General features: G+C 41.5%; 2 protein-coding genes across 2 annotated transcripts; one reads left to right on the top strand and one right to left on the bottom strand.

Annotated features, from left to right (window-relative positions):
- The first annotated feature begins 11,235 nt into the window (after window positions 1-11,235).
- lim2.3 (lens intrinsic membrane protein 2.3) lies at window positions 11,236-13,271 on the top strand. The gene is made up of 5 exons (XM_017711056.2): window positions 11,236-11,323; window positions 12,009-12,201; window positions 12,345-12,494; window positions 12,691-12,825; window positions 12,960-13,271. The coding sequence occupies exons 2-5, from the start codon at window positions 12,027-12,029 to the stop codon at window positions 13,016-13,018; spliced, it is 519 nt and encodes a 172-aa protein (XP_017566545.1). The 5' UTR covers window positions 11,236-11,323; window positions 12,009-12,026; the 3' UTR covers window positions 13,019-13,271.
- On the bottom strand, window positions 13,165-21,064 carry hspa8b (heat shock protein family A (Hsp70) member 8b). The gene is given in 10 exon segments (XM_037546433.1): window positions 13,165-13,738; window positions 13,740-13,841; window positions 14,875-15,107; window positions 15,196-15,394; window positions 16,093-16,295; window positions 16,375-16,930; window positions 18,042-18,194; window positions 18,379-18,584; window positions 18,671-18,887; window positions 20,855-21,064. Coding segments are annotated over 9 exon segments (2,019 nt in total). The 5' UTR covers window positions 18,876-18,887; window positions 20,855-21,064; the 3' UTR covers window positions 13,165-13,576.
- Window positions 21,065-26,588: the final 5,524 nt, after the last annotated feature.

Genomic DNA, 26,588 nt, shown 5'->3' on the forward strand with positions numbered 1-26,588 from the left:
GTGAACAGTCTGACACAGCGCACACTCATAAAAAAACCTGTAAGCAGTTTATATAGCGTTCCAAGCGTTAACATGAAAGGTTGTGAAGATCTTACTTACTGACAGATGGTAGCGTGGACAGTGTTTCCATATGGAGTGTAGAGTGCAGCTAGCCGTGTGTGTGTGTGTGTGTGTGTGTGTGTGCGTGTGTGCTTCGTGATCTCTCAGTATGGCTGGCACTCAGAGTGCTGCCAGTGATCAGTCACGCAGTGGTGAAAAGAGACACCGCAGACCACACACTCCGCATGCTGGACAAGCCAGAGCAGATGTTCCTTCAGGCCTCTGCCACCTGCCTTATGGCTCTAAATGGATATGGTGCAGCCCATAAAAGGGAATTAATTCCGTATAGAGCCAAATAATCAAATTTATGCCATTTTTTTCTTGACATAACAGCCCAAAGTAGGTGCACAGGTACTGAAGTACTCAAGGTTCCAGGATTTGAATATTGAAATAACTAGTCAGGTATTTCTTACATTTCGTTGCAGAAAGATGGAGAAAATATTAAGACTATCTATTAAGTGAAACATTGATTTTAGATCTTAACAGGACTTTAAAACATGTTGCCTATAAGTATGTACATCACTGCAGTGTCGACCCAGAAGAAGAACCTGGAGATCATTTATTTAGACAAACAGATCAGGCAACTGAAATAGTTCCCGTGATTGGCCCAAACTCTAAGTCCAGTGGTGGTGCCACATTATGTTATACGTTGCCAATCCAGACCACAAGTGGCGTAACATGAACGTGTTGCCAATGACGCATGACCGTAAAGCAGAGAGAGCGCTAATATGGCTTGCTACTCTGGCCAATGTTAGTTTGGTCCAGAAACAATGAAAAGATATTTCTCTAACAAACTAACATTGTGGGCCGTCGTTAACTGAGGAGTACGATGCTAGAAGTCCTCATCAGCAAGGTTGTGCTGGATGGCTCTTAGCTCAGTAGCTCGTCTGAAGCAGCTTCATCCTCATTTACAGCCTCATTTAAAATTAGTCTATGGCTGAAAGCAGTGCTGTCATGCTTAAACCCATTCCAACACCAACAATAGCAAGAGCATTTACATCAATGAGAATCCTACATTTACACAAACCCAACCCGGCGCCCTTCACTATGATCCATGCCACAACTTTTGTCCACGGCAGTCGAATTATACACCCTACAGTTTATTAGAGTTTGGAATCAAAGCTAACACAGTTCAAATAAACACAACATTTATTTCACAGAAGGAAAAGACACATACTTTGGGTTACACTCATGATCTTGGACTCATTTCAATGGTAACGCTCAAGTTTTTTTTCCCCAATCAATCAATCAATCAATCAATCAATCATTCAATCAATAAACCTTTATTTTGACTCGGAAGGACATTGAGGGCAACCCTCATTTTCAATGTAGCCGAGCATTTACAAAAACAGGGATTGACATGACAAAGAAAATAATATCTATATTTAATCATTTTAAATTAGAAGAAAATTTAAAATAACAGTGAATAAAAGATAAAAATACATAAAAATAAAACTTGAGGTTTAAATGATAAGAGATTAAGATCAGAAGAAGATAAAAGATTAATAAAGTAATAATACAATAATACAAGTTAAAAGTAATGATACAAAACTATTAAAAATGAGAGAAAAAAATTGAGAAAAAAAATAAAATAAAAATAAAGAACTAAGAGAAGAACTAAAACAAAAAATGCAAGTTAAGAATAAATAAGATGAAATAAAACAAGCACAGGCTGTCTGAAGGTGGTGACACCAGTGAGCCGAGTTTTAGTGTGTCCTGTAGTGAATTCCAGCTGGTGCTGTCACTAAAAGCAGATTTTCCCAGTTCAGTAAAAACTCTTGGTACCTGGCAGCTGATCCAGTTACTAGAGCGAGTCTGATAATTATTGTTATTTGTATTCATCAGTGAAGTGATGTGTTCTGGCAAATGACCGGAGAGTGTCTTATAAATAAAAATCAACCAGTGTGTTTCCCTTCGTACCGTTAAAGAGGGCCACCCAACTTTCGTATACAGCTCACAGTGGTGAGTGAGTTCTGTACGGATCTCCAACAATAAATGTATGAGTTACTGACACAGAACAACAGAAGAGGAGAAGAGTGGAGGCATTTATTTCCACCTGACTCATAGATCTCTTAACTGATCTCTGACTCTTGTGTTATCAAGACCACAGGTTTTGGTTTATATGTCTCTGTGGTTAGCAACAAGGCTTTGAAGGTCAGGACCCACAGATCTGCTAGCTTTTACTAATTCAGTGCACATGTTGCAAATAAGACGATCGTAACTGTTGTGAATAAATGATCATGAAATGGTCTGCAGAATATTGCAGCACCATATCGGTGGACAATTTGATGCCTAACAATGATGTAGAAAACAGCTGAAGTGAAAAAAAAAAAAAAGTCTTCTGATTGTAAATTGATCCTAATGTTAAATAGCTGCCAATCTAGGGAAGGTATGCGTGTTTACATGCATCTTTGAGTTGAACATTTTGAGTTTTAAGTTTCAGCTTCTGGGTTTTAAATAAACCTTCAGCTGTTCTGTAAGTTTTTAAAAGCAAAAATTCAGTTTTTGATCTCAAACCCAAACGGATTCTGTGTATAATGCACAAAACAATGTGTCTAGTCATTCCAGTACTTGGAGGACACTGTGTGATACCTGAACTTGTTCTCTGTGATCTAACAGAACAGAATTCAATTTTCATCACACGCTAACAAACGTGCCTCTAGTATCCTGCCTCTGAACATGCTGATAAGCAGTGTTTGATTGGGGATGGAAGTGAACAGGGAAGACAAGCAGGTCTCCAAAATCACGTCTTGCCATCTCTGATGTAAATAACATGTCATCACGCTTCTTGTTTCTCAAGGACAGAATTAGCAATAATTACAGAGGCTGTCAAGAAAAATAATATTGCATTTTAGGCCTTTTATTCACAAGCTTTTAATGTGCCTCTAATTAATCATCAGCAGACTGAGGCAAAGGAGCACTCTCACTCCTGCTGACAACTTTGGTCCCTGCCGTGTTGTTTTTCTGTGTTTTCCTTCTTTAGGCCTTCTGAATAACTGTCTGGAGTCCTGCTTGTGTAAAAGATAATGCCCTACTCAATCCTCCTGAGTATGTTGAATAAGGTAAAAGCCAAACATCAAGGTGTACTGGAGGGCTCAGTGTAATATGGCCCATTAAGGAACCATCTGTGTGCTTTGTGAAGCGGCTCCATCAGGTGATCATTTACTAGGAGGAATGCTTTACTGGACACAGGGGAGCCAAAAGGCGCGATGATTTAGTGAGTCATTAGTAGATGTCTGTTTCAGCATTAATTCAACTCTTCATGTGCCCCTCATAAATTCTTCTCCTCTGGGGAGAAAAAGAAGCAAATAATGTCGTATTATTTACTGTTTAGTGCTAAAGTGCCATTTCTAGGCCTGTTCCAATAAAGAAAGGCTCCAAAGTTCCTTGCAGAAGCTCCATGTCTCCATGTCAGGCTTGTGCTTGCTGTGTAGAAATGTGCAGCCTGTAATCATCCAGCTTAATTAAAGCCACACTATGTAAGATTTGGGAATTTGGAGGCCTCTCTGGCGGAAATGTGTAATTGCATGCAATGTGCGGAAGAACATTCTGTAATGTGGGTTGTGCTTTGGACCCCTTTCCCAAACGCATGAATTTGATGGATTTGAGTGCGTTGAAAGAGTCTTCAAACAGAACTCGGCCAAAACTTGGTGAAGGACACATCTTCAGAGGATGTGAGCAAATCATCTATTATTGTCGACATGTCTTCATCAGTATAATTTTGATTTCTGACTTTTAAATGACTATTTCAGGCTTTACAGGACTACTTGTAGCAACACACGCGTACCATATTGTTCTTTTCCTGACTCTTTAATGCCACTTCTACTCAATTAAAAGAAACACTGACCTAGTGCAGCTGTAAGGAACATCCATCCATCCATTTTCTAAGCCGCTTCTCCGTCAGGGTCGCGGGGGGGTGCTGGAGCCTATCCCAGCAGTCTCCGGGCGGAAGGCAGGATACACCCTGGACAGGTCGCCAGTCCATCACAGGGCGCTGTAAGGAACAGTTTGGGGAAAATTTTCTTCCCTTGCAGCAAATGTAGTCAATCAGCAAGGACATCTTTGATGTCTGGAGTTTCCTTCTTTAGTTTTGTACTGGAGCTATAATGCTACTGTAGTGTACAACCAATGGAAGTGTATTAGTGTACCACTTTAGCATCATGCAAACTGTATTCATAAACCATCGAATACACAAGGCTTAAAATTTATTCTAGAAGTGGACAAAATAACTCTACATAGCCAATTACAGTAACGGCAGCCATGAGGTTTGAATTGGTACATTTTTTTCTAGTTAACATAGTACAGTGTGTTGACACATGCAAGTCTGTTTGATGTTACCAAAGAGGATTAATGATGCCAGAAATGTGTGAAGCGAGGGAGGACTCATTCTCCCCCTGTACAGACGAAATCTGTGAAATCTGACTTCCATTCACACCAACGAAAAACTTCAGCAATTATTTTTCCCCTTCAGTGATTGTTTTTTTGATTGTTAGGCTATTGTGTCTATTTTAAGCCTAAACATTTTTAATGAGCTCATTTTAAAAAAAAAATGAAGTTTTGTTTTAGGTGTGTTCAACTAGCTGTTGGGTTCTGCTGCCCACACTGCTTTTTTCACCCTGGGAAACGGAGGAGAGGTGAAGCAGATACATGCACATTTACATTTACATAGACAGTAACTGTATCAGTTTTTGGCTCATTAAACCAGTGTGGACGAGCCATGCTGGTCTAAGCTGTATTTTTTCAGCACGGTAAGCTGGTCACCAGAGGTGGACGGAGTACACAGATCACGTACTTGAGTTAACGTCGAGACACCCAAGGTAAAATATCACTCCAGTAAAAGTAGAAGTTCCTCCCTTTAGACCTCCACTTGAGTAAAAGTACTAAAGTATTTACCTTCTAATGTACTTAAGTATAAAGTAAAAGTACTAAAAGAGTAATTCTGGCTCTGATGTCCTGTTATCATTTTTATAACCAGACTGGCTTCATGAACTCATTTCAGGTGAAAGTCGTCCAGCGTCTCTCTTGGTAAACCAGTCTTTTAATAGAACGTCATTAATTAGTGACGCTGACGTCTATTAAAATGATCAGAAGCACAAAACACTGAAGGTAAACAGTTTCCATCAGGGAGAACCGAGTGGCTCTGAAATCACTTTTTACACACAAGCAAAGTTTCAGTTTCAGATTTATTTACAACTTAGTTCCAAGTTTAAGTTGAATAAAAACTGGCTTTAAACTCAGGATCACAGATGAGCTCCTTTACTATGTTGATCTGTAGGCGTCTGTTCATAAACATAAACCAGCCCAAACTCATTTACTATAAAATGAAATGGTGTTTGTAGAAATTCAGAAAAAAGCCGCGTCAGTCTCGACTGCATATTCAAGGATTCAAGGATTCAAGGAGATTTTATTGTCATTCGCATCACATGGTACATGAGGTGGAACGAAATTAAGATCTCATGGTCCAGTTTACACCCAAGAGCTGTTATTAAAATAGATAAATAAATAGAAGTACACAAGAGAGGGAGAGTAGGAAGTTAGCAGCAATATGAAGTCCAGAGTGCAAGTTTGCTATAGCAGCATGATATTGACTTAGAGCAGTGGATAAAGTGTCTAGATAAAGTGTCTCAGTGCGGTTTAAAGTCACAGTGCCTGTAACAGTACTTGTTCTTGTAAGTGTCAGTTGGAATTTAGGAGCCTTACAGCTTCTGGTATGAAGCTGTTTCTGAGTCTGGTTGTTTTGCACTTGATGCTCCGCAGCCTCCTGCCTGAGGGGAGCGGGACAAAAAGTGCATGTGCTGGGTGGGTAGGATCCTTCCTGATGCAGGTAGCCCTTTTCCTGCATCTGGAGGTGTAAATGTCTGTGGTGCTGGGGAGGCTGACTCCAGCAATCCTCTGTGCAGCCTTCACCACCCTCTGCAGTGCTTTCCTATCTGCAGCAGAGCAGCTTCCATGCCACACGTTGATGCTGGAGCACACGACGCTCTCCACCACACATCTGTAGAAGGAGGTGAGGACTGCCCTCCCGAGTCCAGCTCGTCTCAGCCTCCTGAGGAAGTAGAGCCGCTGATGTGCCTTCCTGACCAGAGTGGAAGTGTTGTTGCTCCAGGTGAGGTTGCTGCTCAGGTGCACACCCAAGTACCTGTAGCTGTCGACCACTTCCACCTCAGAACCTCCAATGTGCAGAGGGAGGTGGTCATGATGGCCCCTTCTGAAGTCCACAATCATCTCCTTCGTCTTCTTTACGTTGATGCAGAGGTTGTTTTCTCTGCACCAACCCTCCAGGTGTTCCACCTCCTGCCTGTAGTTGGACTCATCTCTGTTTGTGATGCATCCAACCACTGCTGTGTCGTCCGCAAACTTCACAATATGACAGCCTGGATGGATAGGTGAGCAGTCATATGTAAGCAGTGTAAACAGGAGGGGGCTCAACACACAGCCCTGAGGGGAGCCAGTGCTGAGGGTTATGGTGGGGGAGGAGATGTTGTGGATCCTCACAGACTGCGGCCTGTTGGTCAGGAAGTCTAGGACCCAGTTGCACATGGAAGAGCTCAGTCCAAGTGAGGAGAGTTTTGTTATCAGGGTCTGAGGAATCATGGTGTTGAAAGCAGATGTGAAGTCCACAAAGAGCATACGAACATAGGAATCCTTCTGCTCCAGGTGGGTGAGGGCAGTGTGGACCACAGAGGAGATGGCATCCTCTGTGGATCGATTCCTCCTGTACGCATACTGGTGTGGATCCACAGTGACGTTGATGGTGGCTTTGATGTGGGTCTGAACCAGTCTTTCAAAGCACTTTGTTACTATCGGCGTGAGGGCCACTGGCCGGTAGTCATTTAGACCCGTCACTGCAGAGCTCTTGGGGACCGGGATGATGGTGGCAGTCTTCATGCAAGAGGGGACTGCTGCCTGGATGAGGGAGGCGTTAAAGATGTCCGCCAGGACGTCCGAGAGCTGGTCGGCGCAGTCTCTTAGCACCCTTCCGGGGATGTTGTCCGGGCCAGCAGCTTTCCGGGGGTTGATCCTCCTCAGCGTCCTCCTTACTTCTGCTGGTGTCACGCTGAGGGGCTCCTCTCCTGGTGAGTGTGTGAGTTTGGTGCTGGGGGGGGGGTGTCAGGATTCTCAAAGCGGGCGTAGAACTTGTTGAGAGCCTCAGGCAGGGATGGGTCTTTGGAGCTTTGTGCAACGTTGGATTTGTAGTCCGTGATGCACTTGATGCCCCTCCACATACTCTGTCGATCCTGGGAGGAAAAGTGTCCCTGGATTTTCAGAGAATATGCTGCTTTTGCCCTCTTGACTCCAACAGTCAGCTCTCTTCTAGCCCTCCTGAGTTCACCTGAGTCCCCAGACCTGAAGGCAGCATCCCTGGCTTTCAGCAGAGAACGCACCTCTGCGTTCATCTGTGGACATATTTCTATATTGTGCTCTATTTACACAAAGTTAGGTTAGTTCATCATTTATGTTGAACAGACTCTCCCAAAGTTTTACGCTGCTGCGCTGATGTTGAACCGCGTGCTGCACTGGGTCGGTATGACCAACAGGTCAAAACCAGCTCTAAACAAAGTGACCGCTGGGCCCTGATTGGTGCTCTGGCTTTGCGCTTCTTTCGTTTTGACATGTTACGTTTTTATACACACAGAAACCAAAAGGAACGACAGATTTCTCAAAATGTAGGAGGAAAAAGTCGGATATTAGACTCTGAAATGTAGTGGAGTGAAAGGAAAAAGTCGCCCAGAATGAAAAAACTTAAGTAAAGTACAGACACTGAAAAAAAGTACTTAAGTACAGTAATGAATTACATTTACTGAGTTACTATCCACCACTGCTGCTCACTATAAGCTGTTGTTACATGTTATCTAGATTAGCCAGTGCAAAACTAACTTTGGACACCAAACCTGTCTTGGTTGTGTTGGTCCCATATTTGAATGCTAGGGCACTGAGGTCCTCCAGCTAAGGGTTCTTAGTATTAGATTTGCTGTATCAGGAGCTGTTTAGAAAAAGGCTTCAGGCACATCTGTATGCATTAGCCTTTGTGGTTGGACACAGATAGTTTTCCTGTTTTTGTGGGTGATGATGTGTTATCTTGTTTTATGTTTTTATTTATTATTTTCTTGTCTTGAAGCACTTGGGAAAGTGCTATACAAATGAATGTTTACTTACTGACTTAACTGGCTTATTGGTACATCTGGCCTGAAGGGAAGAGGTGTCATTTTTTTTACCAAGCTGTTTTTTTTAAACCGTGGTTTGTGGCCTGACTGACTGATTATATGGCCCTGTATTCTCCTGAACTGCACTCTGGAGCCGAGCATTTCTAAACAAAAGCTAGTTGGCTCTTAACTCCTTCACTGTACAAAAGGTATAACAGCAAATATTACAGAGCCCCCTTTCGCCATAGACCCCAGTCATTCCTTACAGTATTGCCAACAGTGACTGGGCACATAACTAACATTACCAGTGTACCACTGTAACCCCTTCAAAGACCTTTGGCAAGTGTTCAGTCTGACAATGACGGCCAGTTCTTCACACAATATCTCCAGTATAGACAGCATCACCAGACACTAGTGGCGCCCACCCACTCGCACAGTCTTCACAAGGCCACCAGTGTAGGACGCTTTGTCTCAAAGTGAAGTGATTGTGCTCAGTTGACTGTGTCCTTATGCCACCTTTTCCTTTTGCTGTTCTTCTTCTTCTTCAAAAGCGGAGGTAAAGATCTAAGGAATGTGTCCCATTTCCCTGGAAATGTGTGGGAGCTGTTGAATGTTTGAAGTACTTCTGGAAATGGTTTGAAGTAGGTCTCTGTTTCTTCTGACTTTCATTCTGAAAACCTGCTAGTACAGCTCCTCCTTGTCTTTCTGCTCTGCTTGGATGACAGTGACAACATAAAGCCAAGCAATGTGTCAGCAAAGCTTGTCATGAATATAATGGCTTTTGCAGCTCCTCATATTAGGCCTAAAATAACATGAAATTACTGTTGGTGTTACGATTATTACAATATACATGACACTATTAGACGTAACAGTACTGTAATCTAATTTTGATATGATGATATAATATATATAATGTGCAGAGGGACTCATATCCTAATTCACAAAACTGCTCTTTCCTTTGGCCAATGTGCAGATACCTGGCTCCCTCTACTGGTATTAAAAAATAACCACATGTTAATTCAAACATGTTTCAGGCCTCAGACTTAAAAACAAATTGTAGTTTTAAATAAATATGTTCACTTTATTTTTCAAGTTTTTTCAAGGACACTTGTGCACTACTTAGAACTGCCATGATACCATATGAGAAAAAATAAATAAATCAGTCACTAGACTGAGGAGGAAGATGAAGCAGATGAAGATGATGAGAGCAGACACTTATGGCCATGAGCATTTAGTATCTGCCATAGTCGGATCCTATAAACCTGGAAATAATTAAAGGCATTATATGTGAATGGGACATTGTAAAAAGTCCTAAAAAGGGGAATTCCACCACTTTTTCAAAAGTTCTGAATAATTCAGTCCTTCAGAGAAATAGTTTACTGTACAGAAACATACAGACTCTGATCTCTTTACAGTGGTGCTGATGGAAACCAGAGGCCATGATGTCTATAACACGACTATAGCCATTTTATTTCCTACCCAAAACCACCAGTGACAGTTTTTTTTCTTTAGGGACTATTTGCATGTATCCCCACACCATTAATCGATTAAAATGATTGGATCAGAATAGATTTTACACTAAAATTGAATCACAGAACCGTAAGACAATGTTTCAGACATCAGGCCGAGTAAATCTAAGCATTTTTTGTAATGACTTTTCTGTGAGGGGGCTTTCAGAAGCATTGAACTCTTCAGACGTCTGGTTCCTATCACCACCACTGTGAACAAAACTGATTCAGCAAGTTTCTCTAGACCGGAGCGTTTAGATGGAAACCACTCTGAACGATTTAGTTTCAATCACAACCATCTAATTATGTAGAATGTTTTAAGAAGTTAGTGGAGTTCCCCTTTAATATGTAAATGTAATATGTAATATGTAAAAGGAGCAGGTCCTCACATGTGGGCCTTTATAATGCTAGAGTTAGCCTCAGTGGAGGAAACACAACCTTCTACATGAGCCTTGACTCTACCAGTGAGGACGTCACAAAGGTTTGAATTATGAATGAAAAATAATATTTATACTTCTACATTGTGCCTTTAGCACTGGACGTGAATAGAACATGTTCTTTCATATAAGCCTTGATAATAATGAGTTATCAAGGGCTGTCATGATATGTGAAAGGCACATGTCCTTCTACATGAGCCTTGATTATACCAGTGAGTCGCACCCATTCAGCCTTTTCAGTGTAGAAGCACAGTAGTGGAATTTTCTATATAGGGCAGCCCTTTATTCACACACATAATGAGCAGATTTCTCTTTAAATTTCCACCTCACTCCCTTCATGTCATTTCCACAGTTGCTCTCTGTTCTGTACTGGCTCTTTGTTTCATTTTTAGCTGGACATGTATTCTGTAAAACTGTAAAATGTATTCTGATCCAATCATTTTTAGCCATTGAACATCACTGACATAATATAATATGAAAACAAATTGCTCGGTCATTCCTTGTTTGGCAGGCCTGCCATTGTGTTGAAATGTCACTGAGTTTAGTCACCAGAGCTTCTCAGTTTCATTGACCTTTAGTGACCAAATGATAAAACCTGTCACTTTATAGAAGTGATTTAAGTCCCTCTGGCTATTTTCATCAATTCTAGTGTTCCAGTGGGTCAAGTCTGAAGCTGAGCGGTGCAAAAAGAAGGGGTATGACTTTATCTTAAAATTTGCAATTATTTAAACTTGTTTAAAATGTCAGCTTTATTTATTACAGTGACTTTCATTCATAACTTCACTGGAAAGAAGAGAGATATACATTAAAAGGACAAAATGATTTTATTTATCTGCAGTGTTTCTAAATTGTCAATTGAAAGTACTTTGTCATCAGTATTAGTGCAGCACTATTTAGCTAGTGCTAAATAGTTTTGTATTTTCAGCAGATTCTCTTAAGCGCGCGGTCAGCCGCTCTGATTGGCTGCTGCTCTGCTGGCCCTATTGTCCCCCCGCGCCGTCATCCCTGGGTCCCGTGCACGGGCAAAAAATATCTGCCAATAGCCGAAGGAAATCTGTCTGCCTTGGCATAATTCAGCTTCAAAGTATTCAATTCGAAGAAACAAGGAGAAAAATTTATAAGGGGGTACATAAAGGTAGGTTGTCATTTTCTCCTATTGTTTATGCTTTTAATTTAGGTCAGTAATGGTCAAATATCTGCTTGGAGTGGTTTTTGGACACCTGTTGAACACAGGCAGGTCTAAACTTACATGGACTACATTTCTAAGGCACAGTTACAATTTTATAATTGTCTTTTCCCAAAGAGGCTAATTGTATCTTTTTAAAATCAATATTCAAGAAACCCCATAAAATCTTTGTTTCAGTTCAGTTTACTTTCACTTGTACAGCATTTCAAACATATCTATAAGCAAAAAAAGAAAATCTGATCTCAAGGCCTTAATGAGAAAGCCGAGAGCACCAACAGCTGGGAAACTCCTGAAGATCACATGCAAAATTGAGCAGAGCATTGATAATCAAGCCTTTTAATCCATTTGTGCCTCATTCAATCAAGGCTAACATTTCTATGCAACTGTACAAGTGTGAATCTTTTAAAACCCCCCTTAAATAGCAATATACCACAGTAGATTGTTATGGAAAAGAATCGTTGGTAGAAAATGTGGCAGCTTTATTTCTCAGTGGGCTTAAAAAAGTTAAAGCTGACTCTTTTGGACAGTGTGTATAATCTTAGAGATACTTTGAAAGTGAATTAATTGATCTACAGCAGAATGAAACGTGACTGAATGCTGTTTGCCCATTTGCTACACTGATATTTTCTGCCAGTGAGCTTGTAGGTCCAGGATGTACAGCTTTATGGGAGGTGGATTATTCTGTGCTGGAGTAGGCAACATACTCCTGGTGGTCTCCACAGCCACTGACTACTGGATGCAGTATCGCCAGTCAAGCGGCTTCATGCACCAGGGCCTGTGGCGCTACTGCATGCCTGGGAAATGCATGACGCACACAGACAGCATTGGTGAGAGCAGGAAAATGTCGATCTCACTCGTAGATCAACAGAGTGACTTGACTGAGAGACTAGACCCAGTACAAATACAACACACGTGGTAACTGTACTGTACCTACGATCCTGATTCATCTTCCTTTGTAAAATTCCAACAGCTTACTGGGACGCCACCCGCGCCTTCATGATCCTGGCCATCCTGGCCTGCTTCTTTGGCCTAATCATAGGTGTCATGGCTTTCATCAATTACTCCTCGTTTGGCGGATTTGACAAAACATTTGCTGCTGGAATTCTGTATTTCATTTCATGTGAGTGTCATTTTCAGGCTCAAGCATGAGTCAGTATAGTTAACACTGACACATTCAGGGTTTTTACTCAATTCTTAGTGTACATTTTGGCCAAGTACTTCCACTGGCTCACAATATTTAGTATTAAATGAAACTACTAGATCACACAGGTCCTTATTGCCTGTTAGCCCTGTGACCCTTTGCACCTCCTGCTCAGGCTTCTTCGTCCTGCTGGCCATGGCTGTATACACTGGGGTGACGGTGAACTACTACGGGAAACGATATGGAAGCTGGAGGTTCTCCTGGTCTTATATAATGGGGTGGGTCTCGGTGGTGCTGACATTTTTTTCAGGTACAGTATATTTCTAAAACCTGCCTGGAAAACAGTAATATGGTGGATTTATAGTCGTACTTAACAGCAGCTTCTGAAATGAGCACATAATCAAACCATAAAGCTGTTGCTTGATTCTTTTTGTCCCTCTGTAGGTATATTCTACATGTGCGCTTACCGTATGCATGGACCCAGAGGCCCCATGTCCCGCTGAGGCATCTCAACCAACTTCTACCATCATTCAGTCTGAATGTGAACCACCATGTCACCACCAGGTCCTTCCATTTTAAAACTTTCATTTACCTCACAACCCTGAATATCAAAGAATAAAGGACTGAAGATAAATCTGCCAAGTGCTCCTTCGTTTTTCTCATCTTTATTTCACAATAAAGCAATCTTTCTTCAGAGTACATAGGCCAAGTTGTGTTACTACACAATGTATAAACATGCACTGTGAGTTTCTTAAATAGCGGCAACTGAAGCCTCGATTATGAGAACGTAGAAAATTCAGAATCAAATACAACATACTGAGCGAACTGCTGGTTCAGTGTAAAGAGCAGAGAGAAAAACCTGCATATACTCAGAGATTTGCAACGTGTATATTGCATACTGAACATAAGAGGGTGAGGCATAAAAGCAGCACTAGCTGTCAAACTTGGTAACAGTGTGTAATACATGCTTTTCTAACAGTCAGAGAGCCGATAATGTTACTTTATAGTAAGTCATTACCTCACAAGTTAGGTCACGAGTAAAGGTCAGACAGATTATGAGTTTAGAAACATGCCTCCAAAGAAGAGCAACTGGGTGCACCATAGAATGAGGAGAAAATGTCCAAGGACAGTTTAGTCAACTTCCTCAATGGTTGGTCCAGAAGATCCTCCTCCAGGTGCAGCTCCAGCCCCTGGGAATCCTCCAGGCATTCCCTCTGGCATCCCACCCGGCATGCCCCCTGCACTCTGGTACAGCTTGGTGATGATGGGGTTACATAACTTCTCCAGCTCCTTCTGCTGGTGCTCAAATTCGTCCTTCTCAGCAGTCTGTACGAGTATAAGAACAAGAAAAAATTAATACAGGGCCACAGAAAGGTTACAGTACTTATACTGTGCATTCCATATAAGTGCTATGGGAGTTTGGATGAACCAAAACAAATCACACTCCTGTAAGGATCCAACAAATGAAAACAAAAAATACAATTATTCTTGCAAGAATAACGTTCTTTCTTGAATATACTGCAACGTGACTACAACATGCCAGCAGTGATAAATCTCTGCTTTAATTAATCAGATTCAGGGCTTACTGGGGACAAAAGGTAAGTGATTCTCTAAAATGTAACTATTACTTTGAGCTATGTCTTTGATAAAGATCAAAGAGATTTAACAATTACACAGGTTTTGTGAAAAGATTGTGAAACCACTGATGAAACAAACAGAGAAAATGCATCTACTGATACGAAGATTACATTTGCAGCACATAAAACACTGACATTTTGAAGCTGGATAAACACCATATGTCCATAAGTTTGCAGACACCTGCTCATTCAGTGCCTCTTCTGAAATGAAGCATATTAATAGTAAAACCACCCCCCCACCCCACCCTTTGCTGCAGTAACAGCCTCTGCTCTACTGGGAAAGACTTCCCACTAGGAGATGGAACATTTCTGTGAGGATCTGAATACATTTAATCACAAGAGCTTTCACAAGGTCAGGTTCTGATGTTGGATGGTTCATTCTTCACTAATTCATCCCAAAGGTATTGGATGGAGCTCCATCACTCCAGAAAATCCAGTTCCACTGCTCCACTGTCCCATGCTGAGGGGCTTTATACCGCTCTAGCCGAAAGCTGGCACTTGGCAGGGTTTGCTCCAGAGTGTCATACTCTACTGGCAATACTTTTCTATTGAGATTTTACAAGATGTATACATGCACTTGAACAACTGTTGGCAATAAATGCACCTTAAAGTAGACAAACTCACTAATTAGAAGGGCTATCTGGACACTTGTGTACATAATGAAGCATCAAAACAGCAGCCTAATTTATCAATGACTCGTGAAAATGGTGTGCACTCCGTACCTGGTTCTTGTCCAGCCAGTTGATGACCTCACTGCATTTATCCAGGATCTTCTGCTTGTCCTCATCGCTGATCTTGCCTTTCAATTTCTCATCCTCAACTGTGGACTTCATGTTGAAAGCATATGACTCAAGGCCGTTCTTGGCAGCCACTTTGTCTCGCTGGACATCATCCTCAGCCTTGTACTTCTCAGCTTCCTGGACCATTCGTTCGATTTCCTCCTTGCTGAGACGACCTGAAAATGAAACGGATATCAACGAATGTTTAGAACTCTTGTTGTAAGTATTCATAAGCTGGATAAACTCATGACCGTTTTGTTCTACCTTTGTCATTAGTGATGGTGATTTTGTTCTCCTTGCCAGTGCTTTTGTCTACAGCAGAGACATTCATGATACCATTGGCATCAATGTCAAAGGTGACTTCAATCTGAGGAACGCCACGGGGTGCAGGAGGAATGCCTGTTAACTCAAACTTCCCAAGCAGGTTGTTGTCCTTAGTCATGGCTCTCTCACCCTCATACACCTGCAAGACAACAGAATTCATCCTTTGGTGAAAAATTAGATGGTATATATACAATACCATTCAAAGGTTGGGTATCACCGTTTTCAAGAATATAAAGCCTTTTTTTGTTGTTGCTGATACATGTTTAAAATGACTCTACTATGATGTTATTACTCTACAACCCGACGGGGTTCAACTACTTTACTGGAATCTGTAAAAAATAAATATTAGATGTGTCCAAAATGATGAAACGAGCAAAGACTCCTTAATGACTGAGACTGAAAGCTGTGAAACAGTGTTTTACAACAGAATTAACACCCAGAAAACCTTTGAAAAATGATGATCAGATATTGAGACAGATAACTTTTAAAAGGAATTACTGTAAGTAGGTAATTACAATACATCATCATCTAGTAACATCCAGATGTTGCCAAGAAAGTTATAGAATACAGAATAAAATATCTTAAGATAACACATAAGCAAGTCTAGTTTTAAATTACTTAAGAACTCAGCATAGTTTGAGCCTTAAAGTTGCAGTAAAACTAAAGAAGCAAACTCTGGACACCAGAAAAGGTCTTGGCCATTGTCTTGGCTACATTTAGGGTCAGGGTATTGGGAATTTTTTGGACAAATGTTCACTCCACTTTGTGATAAAGGAGCCCACATCATTCGGTCATCCTCTAACTCACAGGCCCGAATGTGTGAAACATCATTCTCACCTGAATGAGCACACCAGGCTGATTATCTGAGTAAGTGGTGAATGTCTGCGTTTGCTTGGTTGGGATGGTGGTGTTGCGTTTGATCAGGGTGGTCATGACTCCACCAGCTGTCTCGATACCAAGCGACAGAGGAGTGACATCCAACAGTAGCAGGTCCTGGACATTCTCAGACTTATCTCCTGCCAAAATGGCTGCCTGGACAGCTGTGGAGCAAAAAGACAAGTTACTCTCCTGCTATGCAAAACTTAAGATATGAATCAGCAAAATGATCCTTCAAATGACCTGCGCCATATGCAACAGCCTCGTCAGGATTGATGCTCTTGTTGAGCTCTTTTCCATTGAAGAAGTCCTGCAACAGCTTCTGGATTTTAGGGATGCGGGTAGAACCTCCAACCAGGACAATGTCGTGGATCTGGGACTTGTCCAGCTTGGCATCACGGAGAGACTTTTCAACTGGGTCTAGGGTTCCCCGGAAAAGGTCAGCATTCAGCTCCTCGAAGCGCGCCCTGGTGATGGAGGTGTAGAAGTCAACGCCCTCGTAGAGCGAGTCAATCTCAATGCTGGCCTGAGTGCTGGAGGAGAGCGTGCGCTTGGCCCGCTCGCAGGCCGTCCGCAGACGACGCACTGCCCTCTTGTTGTCGCTGATGTCTTTTTTGTACTTGCGCTTGAACTCAGAGATGAAGTGATTGACCATGCGGTTGTCGAAGTCTTCACCGCCCAGGTGAGTGTCTCCCGCAGTGGACTTGACCTCAAAGATGCCATCCTCAATTGTAAGGATGGACACATCAAAAGTGCCACCACCAAGATCAAAAATCAGCACATTTCTCTCTGAACCCAACTGCGAAAGAAACAAACCCTTAGTAACTGAGAATGCATGCATCACTGCATATATCACACATAACCCTAGAACTGCATGTATGACAGGTACTAGGGCTGATTGATTAGGGTAAAACACCTAATTGCAGTTTTTCCTTTCCAGTATTGTGACCGATTTGCATTTTGGATTATTTTCTATAAAGATAACTTCTTCTTCTTCTTTCGGCTGCTCCCTTTAGGGGTCGCCACAGCGGATCATCTGCCTCCATCTTGCCCTATCCACTGCCTCCTCTACTTTCAGACCAACCATCTCCATGTCCACCTTCACTACATTTCTATAAAGATAACTGAATATGCATTTATATACTATATGTAGTGTCCCAGAATGCAAGTTAGTTATGACTGCGTTGTCATGGGTGTTTGGCTGCTTTTAACTTGTCTAAATTTGATCTCAAGCTCTGTGTTACCACTGATGCTCACATATCTAGTTCTTCCCAAAGACCTGGAGTGATGCTTTTCTCACAAGATTGGTTCCACCCATTGTAAGTCTAAACGTTACTGGTTAATTCCAACGTCGGTTCCCAATTTTGTTAGTGGTTAATCTGACCTCTTAGGCCTTCAGTTCAGCTCCTGAAGTTCTAACCAATGGGAGTGCTCACTTGCCTGTATCTACTTAGATATCACGGAGTACAAATGTTTGGTATTTAAGCAATGTTATCCTTTCCAACCGTTAAAGACATTAAAGTGAAATATGAGTATTACTACTGCATTTACAGAGCTTAAATTGAATTTAAAAATTACAAACGTGTTTTTCATTTAAACAGAAATCATTCAGCCTTCTCAGAATTCTGATGATTCCACACAGGTGTAAACGTTTTATAAGGAACGGAATATTTGGGTAATTTATAGAAATGCTCCAAAATTACATTAAATAAAATCTACATCAACAAACGTCAATATAAACTTACACAGCAATGATGTGTATTTTGTTTATGTGTATTCTGTATGCATTTCATTTAGTTTATATATCATGTATGATTTATATGTAATTTGTATTTATTTCATTTTGTAATTTGAATATACCTGCAATTTCTTTTCTAGTACCACAGTTATGCAATTGGCTGCACACTCACTTTCTTGTCCAGGCCATAGGCAATAGCAGCTGCAGTTGGTTCGTTGATGATTCGCAGAACATTTAGTCCAGAAATGGTTCCTGCATCCTTTGTGGCCTGACGCTGAGAGTCATTGAAGTATGCAGGTACTGTAATAACTGCATTTGTGACAATCTGCAGGGAAGAGAATGTAAAATGAAGAACACAGTGTTGTTGAAACGACTGTGTTACCTAAAGCTTTTCAACTGAGTGCATTAACAGAGGTGAAGGTTTTATTTACACTACAAACATTCAGCTGAACTTCAACAATCAGTTATTTCTGTTTATATTATCAACAATTCTATAAAACAATTCTCACCTTTCCAAGGTAAGCCTCTGCAATTTCTTTCATCTTCACAAGCACCATTGAGGAGATCTCCTCAGGATAAAATGCCTTGGTCTCGCCTTTGTATTCAACTTGAACTTTAGGCCGTGAGGAGTCATTGATTACCGTGAACGGCCAGTGTTTCATGTCTGACTGGACAACTGGATCATCAAATCGCCGCCCAATCAGCCTCTTTGCATCTATACATGAGATACAGCAAGAGGAATCAATCCAGCTTGCCTAAAAAAGAAACTCAGCTGCTTTTAGAGGCTGAAATAAGGCTCACCAAACACTGTGTTGTTGGGGTTCAGGGCCACTTGATTTTTTGCAGCATCTCCAATCAGCCTCTCTGTGTCTGTGAAGGCGACATAACTGGGTGTGGTGCGGTTGCCCTGGTCATTGGCAATGATTTCAACTTTGCCATGCTGAAAAACGCCTACACATGAGTAGGTGGTCCCGAGGTCAATGCCAATTGCTGGTCCCTTTGACATGGTTTCTGCTGCCTGCAAATATACAGTACACTGAGTTTCCAGGTCAGCATCACTTGGTGGTGACAATTTTTTTCTTTAGTGCCATCTTTACTTTACTTTATCATGCTCTGTGTTTTATCCCAAGAGAGCTGCATTATCCTCACAGTCTATTCCTGATCGTGTGATGTCAGGTTACTAAGCCACTAGTCCATTTTTCCACTCACTACATGTCAGCTGGACTCATTTTACTTGCACTGAACCAGCACCTGTTCATACAGCCTCTTAACAGACCAGCTGTCTTTACTGCATAAAGATGCTTTGATAGGCACAGCCTTACGAGGAATGACAGAGGTACAACACTACACAGCTCCCATTAATAGACGAATTCTACTAAATATTAAATATTTCTGCGTAATTGCATGGGTAACATAGTTGGCATAGTTAGTTAAAGTGGTTTTATACACAAAGTGCATGTATATGTGTTGCAACCCAGATGTTCAAAGTGTTTATACTTTACTTTAAGAAGCCACAGTACAGAAAATGATTGCATGAAATGGTTATGAATACATTGCTTGATGCTTGAGGCTTTGTTTTATGATGGGATGGACAACTGGGGCTAAAACATACATTTAGTGAGGTAATGTTACATGCAAGCCAAAATAGCACCCAAAGAAATCTTACTTTTTCATATTTACCACTATCTTACCATGATCAGTATTACATATCAAAACTCAGAAGACATGTGTGGGTTTCACGGGTCGTTTTGGATAGTAAATAAAATGGCTTTATCTACACTGTAGACATTGTGACCCCTAGCTCTTACGTGGTCAGCACCACCGCAAAGAAATCTGAGTCAGTCTCTCTTTACAAAGAACCATTTCACATCCAACCCCTCTGAATGATTCTACATCTTAATGACTGAATCACAGTGAAAAGGCAGTGGAATGCCCCTTTTACAGAGAAACACGTTGATATTTCAGTGGAGGCAGTGCTCACAACAGTTCTCGCTTTCATTTAATCAAAGCCCAATGACTGTGCTAAAGATAAACGGGTTTGGGAAGCAGCTCCTTCCACCAATTTTTCAGAAAATTCTGAATAAATCAGTCCTTGAGACGTAAACAGAGACTGTGATTTGTTGTGAAGCGGTTCAGCGTAGAGCAGTAGTCTCCAACCCTGGTCCTGGAGAGCTACTTTCCTGAAGGGCAACCACAGCGTGCCACACCTGCTCCAGCTAATCATCCTCTTCCCAAGTTCCAGGACCAGTGTTGGAAGCCACTGTGGTGGAGATTTCTTTACAGTGGTGGTGACGGGAACCAGGAGTGCGTACAACTCAAATACAGCCATTTTACTTATGATCCAAAACTACCAGTGAGCCTAAGTGTCTTAGTTTTTATATGTTGATGATGGTAAAATATTCATAAATCTGAAAAAGCAAGTTTTCTTTGGGGATTATTTTGCCTTAAAACAAATAAATGGAGTAAAACACATCAAGCAAAAACTTCATATACTTAACCCTTTAATGTCATAACTCTGAGAACGAGCCTGCCAAAGGCACTCAACTCTTCAGACGTCTGGTTCCCATCACCACCACTGTGAACAATTCTGAAGCACTTTTTTTTTCTCCTCTAGAGCGAAACATTTCACGTCAAACCAATGACTTAGTTTACAGCTCAACCAGGTAATTATGTAGAATTTTAGGAAATTTGGTCGGGCTCCCCTTTAACGCCTACAGCGACCCGAAACATTACATAAGAGCAGCGGGGAGTTGCCCTTGTATGGGCTGCTTTCCCTTCGTCACAGCCGTACAAAGCCTGCCAGAACATTCCGAGCGTTTTGGCCAATTCGTTAACCAAATAAAACACCACGAAATCAAGGCACGTAACGATTTGCATTCCAGACCATTTCGACGGAATTCCCATTCCAGATTATTAGTCGAGCATGTCTGTTTTTTTCAGTGCGTCAGGCTCTCTCTGGAAAAACTTAAGTACAGTTCTACTCACCTGACAACTCTCTGGCTTTCGGCACTATATCAGCTGATATGTGGGAGTCCGGCTCCTTCTCCGCCACTCCGTCAGAGTCCTGCGGGCTGCAGGAGCATCTCTCTCCCGCGGCTCCTTAAAGACGCCCGCAGAACCGTCGAGAACACGGAGCGGAAAACTGGACCAATCCAACGCCGCACACCAGCCGCGAAGGCCAATGGAAAAACACGGGAGGAGCGCCGCGCTGCAGTCACAACAAGCAGAAAGAGAAAAGAAGAAAAAGAGTTTTAACCAGAAGGATCTTCGCTCACTCACACTTAACGGGGAATCCCACCCCTTTTCCAAACTTCTGAATAATCCAGCCCTTGAGATGTAAACAAAATCATTCAGTGTGAAATACGTCATTGTAGAGAAACCTGGACTCAGAACCAGGGCTCGCAGTGTCTAAAATGTAGTTTTTTTTATTTGCTACGCAGAAACACCACCGAACCTAAATGTGTTTACCGAGTTTCATATGCAATGCTGATGGCAAAACAGGGAATTCTGAAAAAGTGCGTTTGTTTTCGGGACTCTTTTGCCGTACAGCGTCAGGCAGGGCATTCCTGATCATTGCGTTAGTAACTTTCTGTGAGGGAGCTTTCAGGGACGTTAAACTCTGAGGTCTGGTTCTCATCACCACGCCTGAAGTGAGCATTTCATAATAACATGCAAATCATGTTATTAAAAATCTAAGTGCGTAGAAGTAAAAAGGGTGGCGTTCCCCTTTAACAGCGACATTAAGTTCGATTCATCTTAGCCAACCGGTTCTTTGAACTCCGTACGCGCCACTAGGGCGTAGAGCCTGAAAGTTTGAATCACTTACCGAACCGATTCTTTCTGTACGGTTCAAAGAATCAATCGATCAAAATTCACAATTCACAGACATATGGGTGAAAGGGAAAGGCGGTTAAAGCCTTCAGAGAGAGAAACTGACCGTCATAACTTGGTACCTCGCGATTTTAAAAGATAGCTAATGTTGTGAACCATTTTCAGCGCGTACAGCACGGGCGTTGTAGCTATAGATGCTAAGCTAACAAGTTCGACTATTGGAAATCTTTACGAGTCGCTAACGTTGCTAGCTAAGCACCAGTGCCAAAAATGCCCATGAAGAGTTAGAAACTATGCGAAAAATAAGACCATGATACCAGCGGTCGAAGTTTTTCTGTTTACTGACAAAATTGTTGTGTATTGTAGTGACTTTCCCCTCACTGCTAAAAACATTAGCTAATATTCTGATGAGATGTTCCAAACCATCCTTGAAAACATCTCCAAAAGTTTAACAGCACCCAATAGATGTGCTATAAGTATTGCAAATTTGTCTTAAAGGGGTACCTGGGCCTAAATGAAAACTTTCAGCTAACTTGACAACATCTGCAACGTTAGTGAACATGTCTACTCTCCTCTTACAAAGGCTTTAAATGAGTTACTGGGACATTGCTGTAAAGATTTGGCTACATTCAGCCACAAGAGCATTTGTGAGGTCAGATCCTGATGCTGGATGATTAGTTCTTGATCACTCCTACTCTTCCCAAAGGAAACGGATGGTGCTCCATCACTTCAAAGAGCGCCGTTTCACTGCTTCACAGGCCAACGCTGGAAGGCTTTATACCATTGAAGCCCATCATTGAGAGCACAGTTATTTTAGGCCAGGTGTGTCCAATCTTATACACAAAGAACTGGTTTGGCTGCAGGTTTTCATTCTAACCACTTGATTCCACTTGTTTATTCAATTAGTCCCCGTCTTCGAACAATTGATGGCGTGTGCTCCTGCCTCGTTGAAATGAAAAACTGCAGCCACACCGGCCACTTGTGGATAAAACTGGACACCGCTGCCTTAGGCTCATGAGAGAGTCCCATTCCATTGGTCCTGGTTTTCTATAGAGGTTATACAAGCTGTGTGTGCAGCCGCATTTGTGTCAGCAGTAAGTTCACCTTAAAGTAGCTGAATTCACTACTCAGAAGAGCCGTTTAAAACCTTTGTACATTGTACCTTGAGTGTGAAAAGATGCTGTGGACATTAGCTTCTGTTAGCACCTGTACAGGTGTTCCAAACCATCCTCAAAAACATCTCCAAAAGTTTAACAGCACCCAGTAGATGTGCTATAAATACCACAAATTTGTCTTAAAGGGGCACCTGGGCCAAAATGAAAACTTTTAACTCGACAGCGTATGTAGTAAACATGTCTACTCTCCTCCTACAAAAGGTACCAGAACAGTCTGTAGAGAGAAACTCTCTGGCTTAAAGACTAGACAGATCCATTTCTGACGATGCGAGGATATTTAGAAAGATGCGCTTTTTTTTTTAGGGGGAGTTACTTGAGGGGAGGCAGTTTAAAATGTCCCATTTGATTCCTTAATTTGAAGCCATGTGTGATCTTTCTAGAGCTCCGAGTAAAAAAAGTCTCACTTGCCAAGCCTCAAGACATGTTTCCTCAGGTTCTTCACAGTGTGAGTGGCACCACACCTCAACTGAACTTTATAGAAAAATAAATGAAATGGACACTATTTTGTTGAAAGAAATGACAGATTGTACTTTTACTCATAATCCGGCTGACCACTCCTTCAGGACATTAACCTTTCCTACGTTATCTAACACAGTAACATGAAATTACATAAGCCTTGTATTGTTGACTTGTCACGAATCTGTCTAAGGCTTCATGACTAATGAAGAGTTTGGCATTATTACTGAAGGGATGAACAAAATAGGACCATGCGTGAAAAAATGAGTGCGCTAGGGACCTCTCACATTCACCATGCAATTCATTCACTTCAGCAATCTGGAAACTTGGGGCCCGGCCTCCGCAGAGGTTAGATTAGGACACACGCTGGGAAGACAAAAAAAATTTAAAAAAAAGATCACCACACCCTTCTTGTAGTTTGTTTACGTGAGGAAAGAACTGCTTTGAATCACAGTACAGCTACAGCTACACAGATCAGGTGTGAGAAATTACAGACGAAAGCTGCGAGTTATTCTCTTCATATACGGAGTGAGAGAAAGAAAATGAAAAGCAACACTTATAAATAAAACACGCTACTTTAAGGAAAATGGGACCGGTGAAGTTTCCTCTAGCATGGAATGGCATGTAAAGTGTTATCAGTTAAGATACTCACCAAGTATTTACTTACTGTAACGCCGGGGAGCGATGTTGAGGCGGACACATATACCAAGATAAGCGAGATTTATTCAGGGCAAATCCAGATTCAGGGTCAAGACAGTCCAGGGTCAAAGAGCCAACACAGTGATATCAGGGACAGACATAACGTAAGAAAACACAGACTGAAAACACGATGGAAGCTGGAATAAACAACACCAAACAAAACACATCCAGAGAATACAATGCAAAAACCAAACAGCACAATTCAAACAATACAAAGACCAGCAAACTAACAGGGGAAAACACAGGGCTTAAACGCAGGGATACAACAAGGGTTAACAATACACAGGTGGACAACACAGATGAGAACAATCAAGGGCAGAGTTAAGAAACAAGGGGGCTGGACAGGGAAGAATCAAAACAAGGAAAGCACATGTACAAGACCAAAACAAAACAATAGCACATGGAGGACTGGGAGCACCAATTGTGACACTTATAATTATGCTGATTAGTCTATTTATTTATAGTCCTCTAAAATAAGACATCATGCATTAAAAGGGCTTTGATTCCTTTGTGGTTCACAAAGGAAGGTTGTGTAAATATCTATATTCTGTACTTTAATCTCATAGTAATTGCTTTCTTTTAAGTTAAGTGCTGGAATACTTGCAGACTGCACAGTCAGTTTGTGTTCAAGACTTGCATTTTTATACAGTTTTATTGAGAACTCTATGTGGAAGCTCAAAATATGCTTGTGCACTTAATGTTTACATTGCAAACAGTGAATTGAGAACCTCTGTACTAATGAAAAATTAAGGATCTTTAATTTTGAACCCCAGTCTTTAAGAACTGAAGAGGATGTGCAACAATTTGACACCTGCTTGTTGATGTTTCTTTGGAAATGAACGCTATTAAAAGTGAGTTTGTCCTCTATTTTGCTGTAGTAACATCATTTGCTCTTCTGGAAGGCTTTAAATGAGTTACTGGGACATTGCTGTAAAGATTTGGCTACATTCAGCCACAAGAGCATTAGTGAAGTCAGATCCTGATGCTGGATGATTAGATCTTGATCACTCCTACTCTTCCCAAAGGAAACGGATGGTGCTCCATCACTTCAAAGAGCGCCGTTTCACTGCTTCACAGGCCAACGCTGGAAGGCTTTATACCATTGAAGCCCATCATTGAGAGCATGGTTATTTTAGGCCAGGTGTGTCCAATCTTATACACAAAGAACTGGTTTGGCTGCAGGTTTTCATTCTAACCACTTGATTCCACTTGTTTATTCAATTAGTCCCCGTCTTCGAACAATTGATGGCGTGTGCTCCTGCCTCGTTGAAATGAAAAACTGCAGCCACACCGGCCACTTGTGGATAAAACTGGACACCGCTGCCTTAGGCTCATGTGTGGCTACTCCAGAGAGTCCCATTCCATTGGTCATGGTTTTCTATAGAGATTATACAAGCTGTGTGTGCAGCCGCATCTGTTTGGATACTTTTGTACATGTATTGTACCTTGAGTGTGAAAAGATGCTGTGGACATTAGCTTCTGTTGGCATCACTTCGCTATGGGATTACAGCTTCATTATAGGATGTACAGGATGGTGTCCTCTGCAAGTTCAGCTGGCCACAAGGGGCATTAGAGAGATTTGAAAGTTGAAGAAGGACAAGGATCTCACTGAAAAGACAAGACGACATATTCATCAATGTCATACTGTCATTCACCACACACTGAAACCAAACCATGATACCTTCAGTATCCCAAGGGGGATTGTAAAGTATATCCAGGGAAAGGCCCACTCGCTCACAAAAGGGATGTAGGCATTGTATGGTGGGTGTGATGAATTTAGTCATAAAGGAAAGTGAGTCAGAAAACACACACCCTTAGGGCCAGACGACACACAGTAGCTGTGGAGCCCGTATCAGCCGAGACCTGATATTGTGAACAACAGCCTTTTGAAGAAAAAAAAGACTATATGTAATTGTAGATAATAGCTCTTATATTTCTGGTATGCCTGGGTGGAATTTAAGCATGAAAATAAGCATCTTGCCAGCTATATTTCAATATTGCAATTAATATTGAGAACATCAGTTAGAGAATAGCATATGTGTTTGGCCTGATTCTACAAAATCATTTGTAAAGTAGTGGTCGATCAGGTACAGTGCTGTGCAAAAGTCAGAGAGCACTCTTCATTTATTTAATTTATAGTCAAATCAGGCATTAGGCATCAGGAAAAAAGTGGAAACCTCGAGAACTGAATAGAATATACAGACCCAATTCCAAAAAAGTTTGGACAGTATGGAAATGCTAATAAAACTAGAAAGCAGCAATTAGGACTTTCTTTTTGACCTGTATTAAATACATAAGCAATACAGAAACACAGTATTTGATGTTTTACCTTATGAACATTATTGTTTCTATAACCATAAACTTGTTCAGTCTGATGCCGGCACCAATTTTTAAAAATGATTCCCGAGCCCATGCGATGATATCTATTTGTGGTCATTTGTGTTTTTTGGCCTTTTGCTTTTTGATTTCTCCAGATTCCGTGCATGTTTTGATGATAATATGCACTGTAGAGGGTGAAATACCCCAAATCCTTGTAATCCATGTTGAGGAACATTATT

Source organism: Pygocentrus nattereri, chromosome 17 (assembly GCF_015220715.1).
Source record: "Pygocentrus nattereri isolate fPygNat1 chromosome 17, fPygNat1.pri, whole genome shotgun sequence".
Classification (NCBI taxonomy): Eukaryota; Metazoa; Chordata; class Actinopteri; order Characiformes; family Serrasalmidae; genus Pygocentrus; species Pygocentrus nattereri.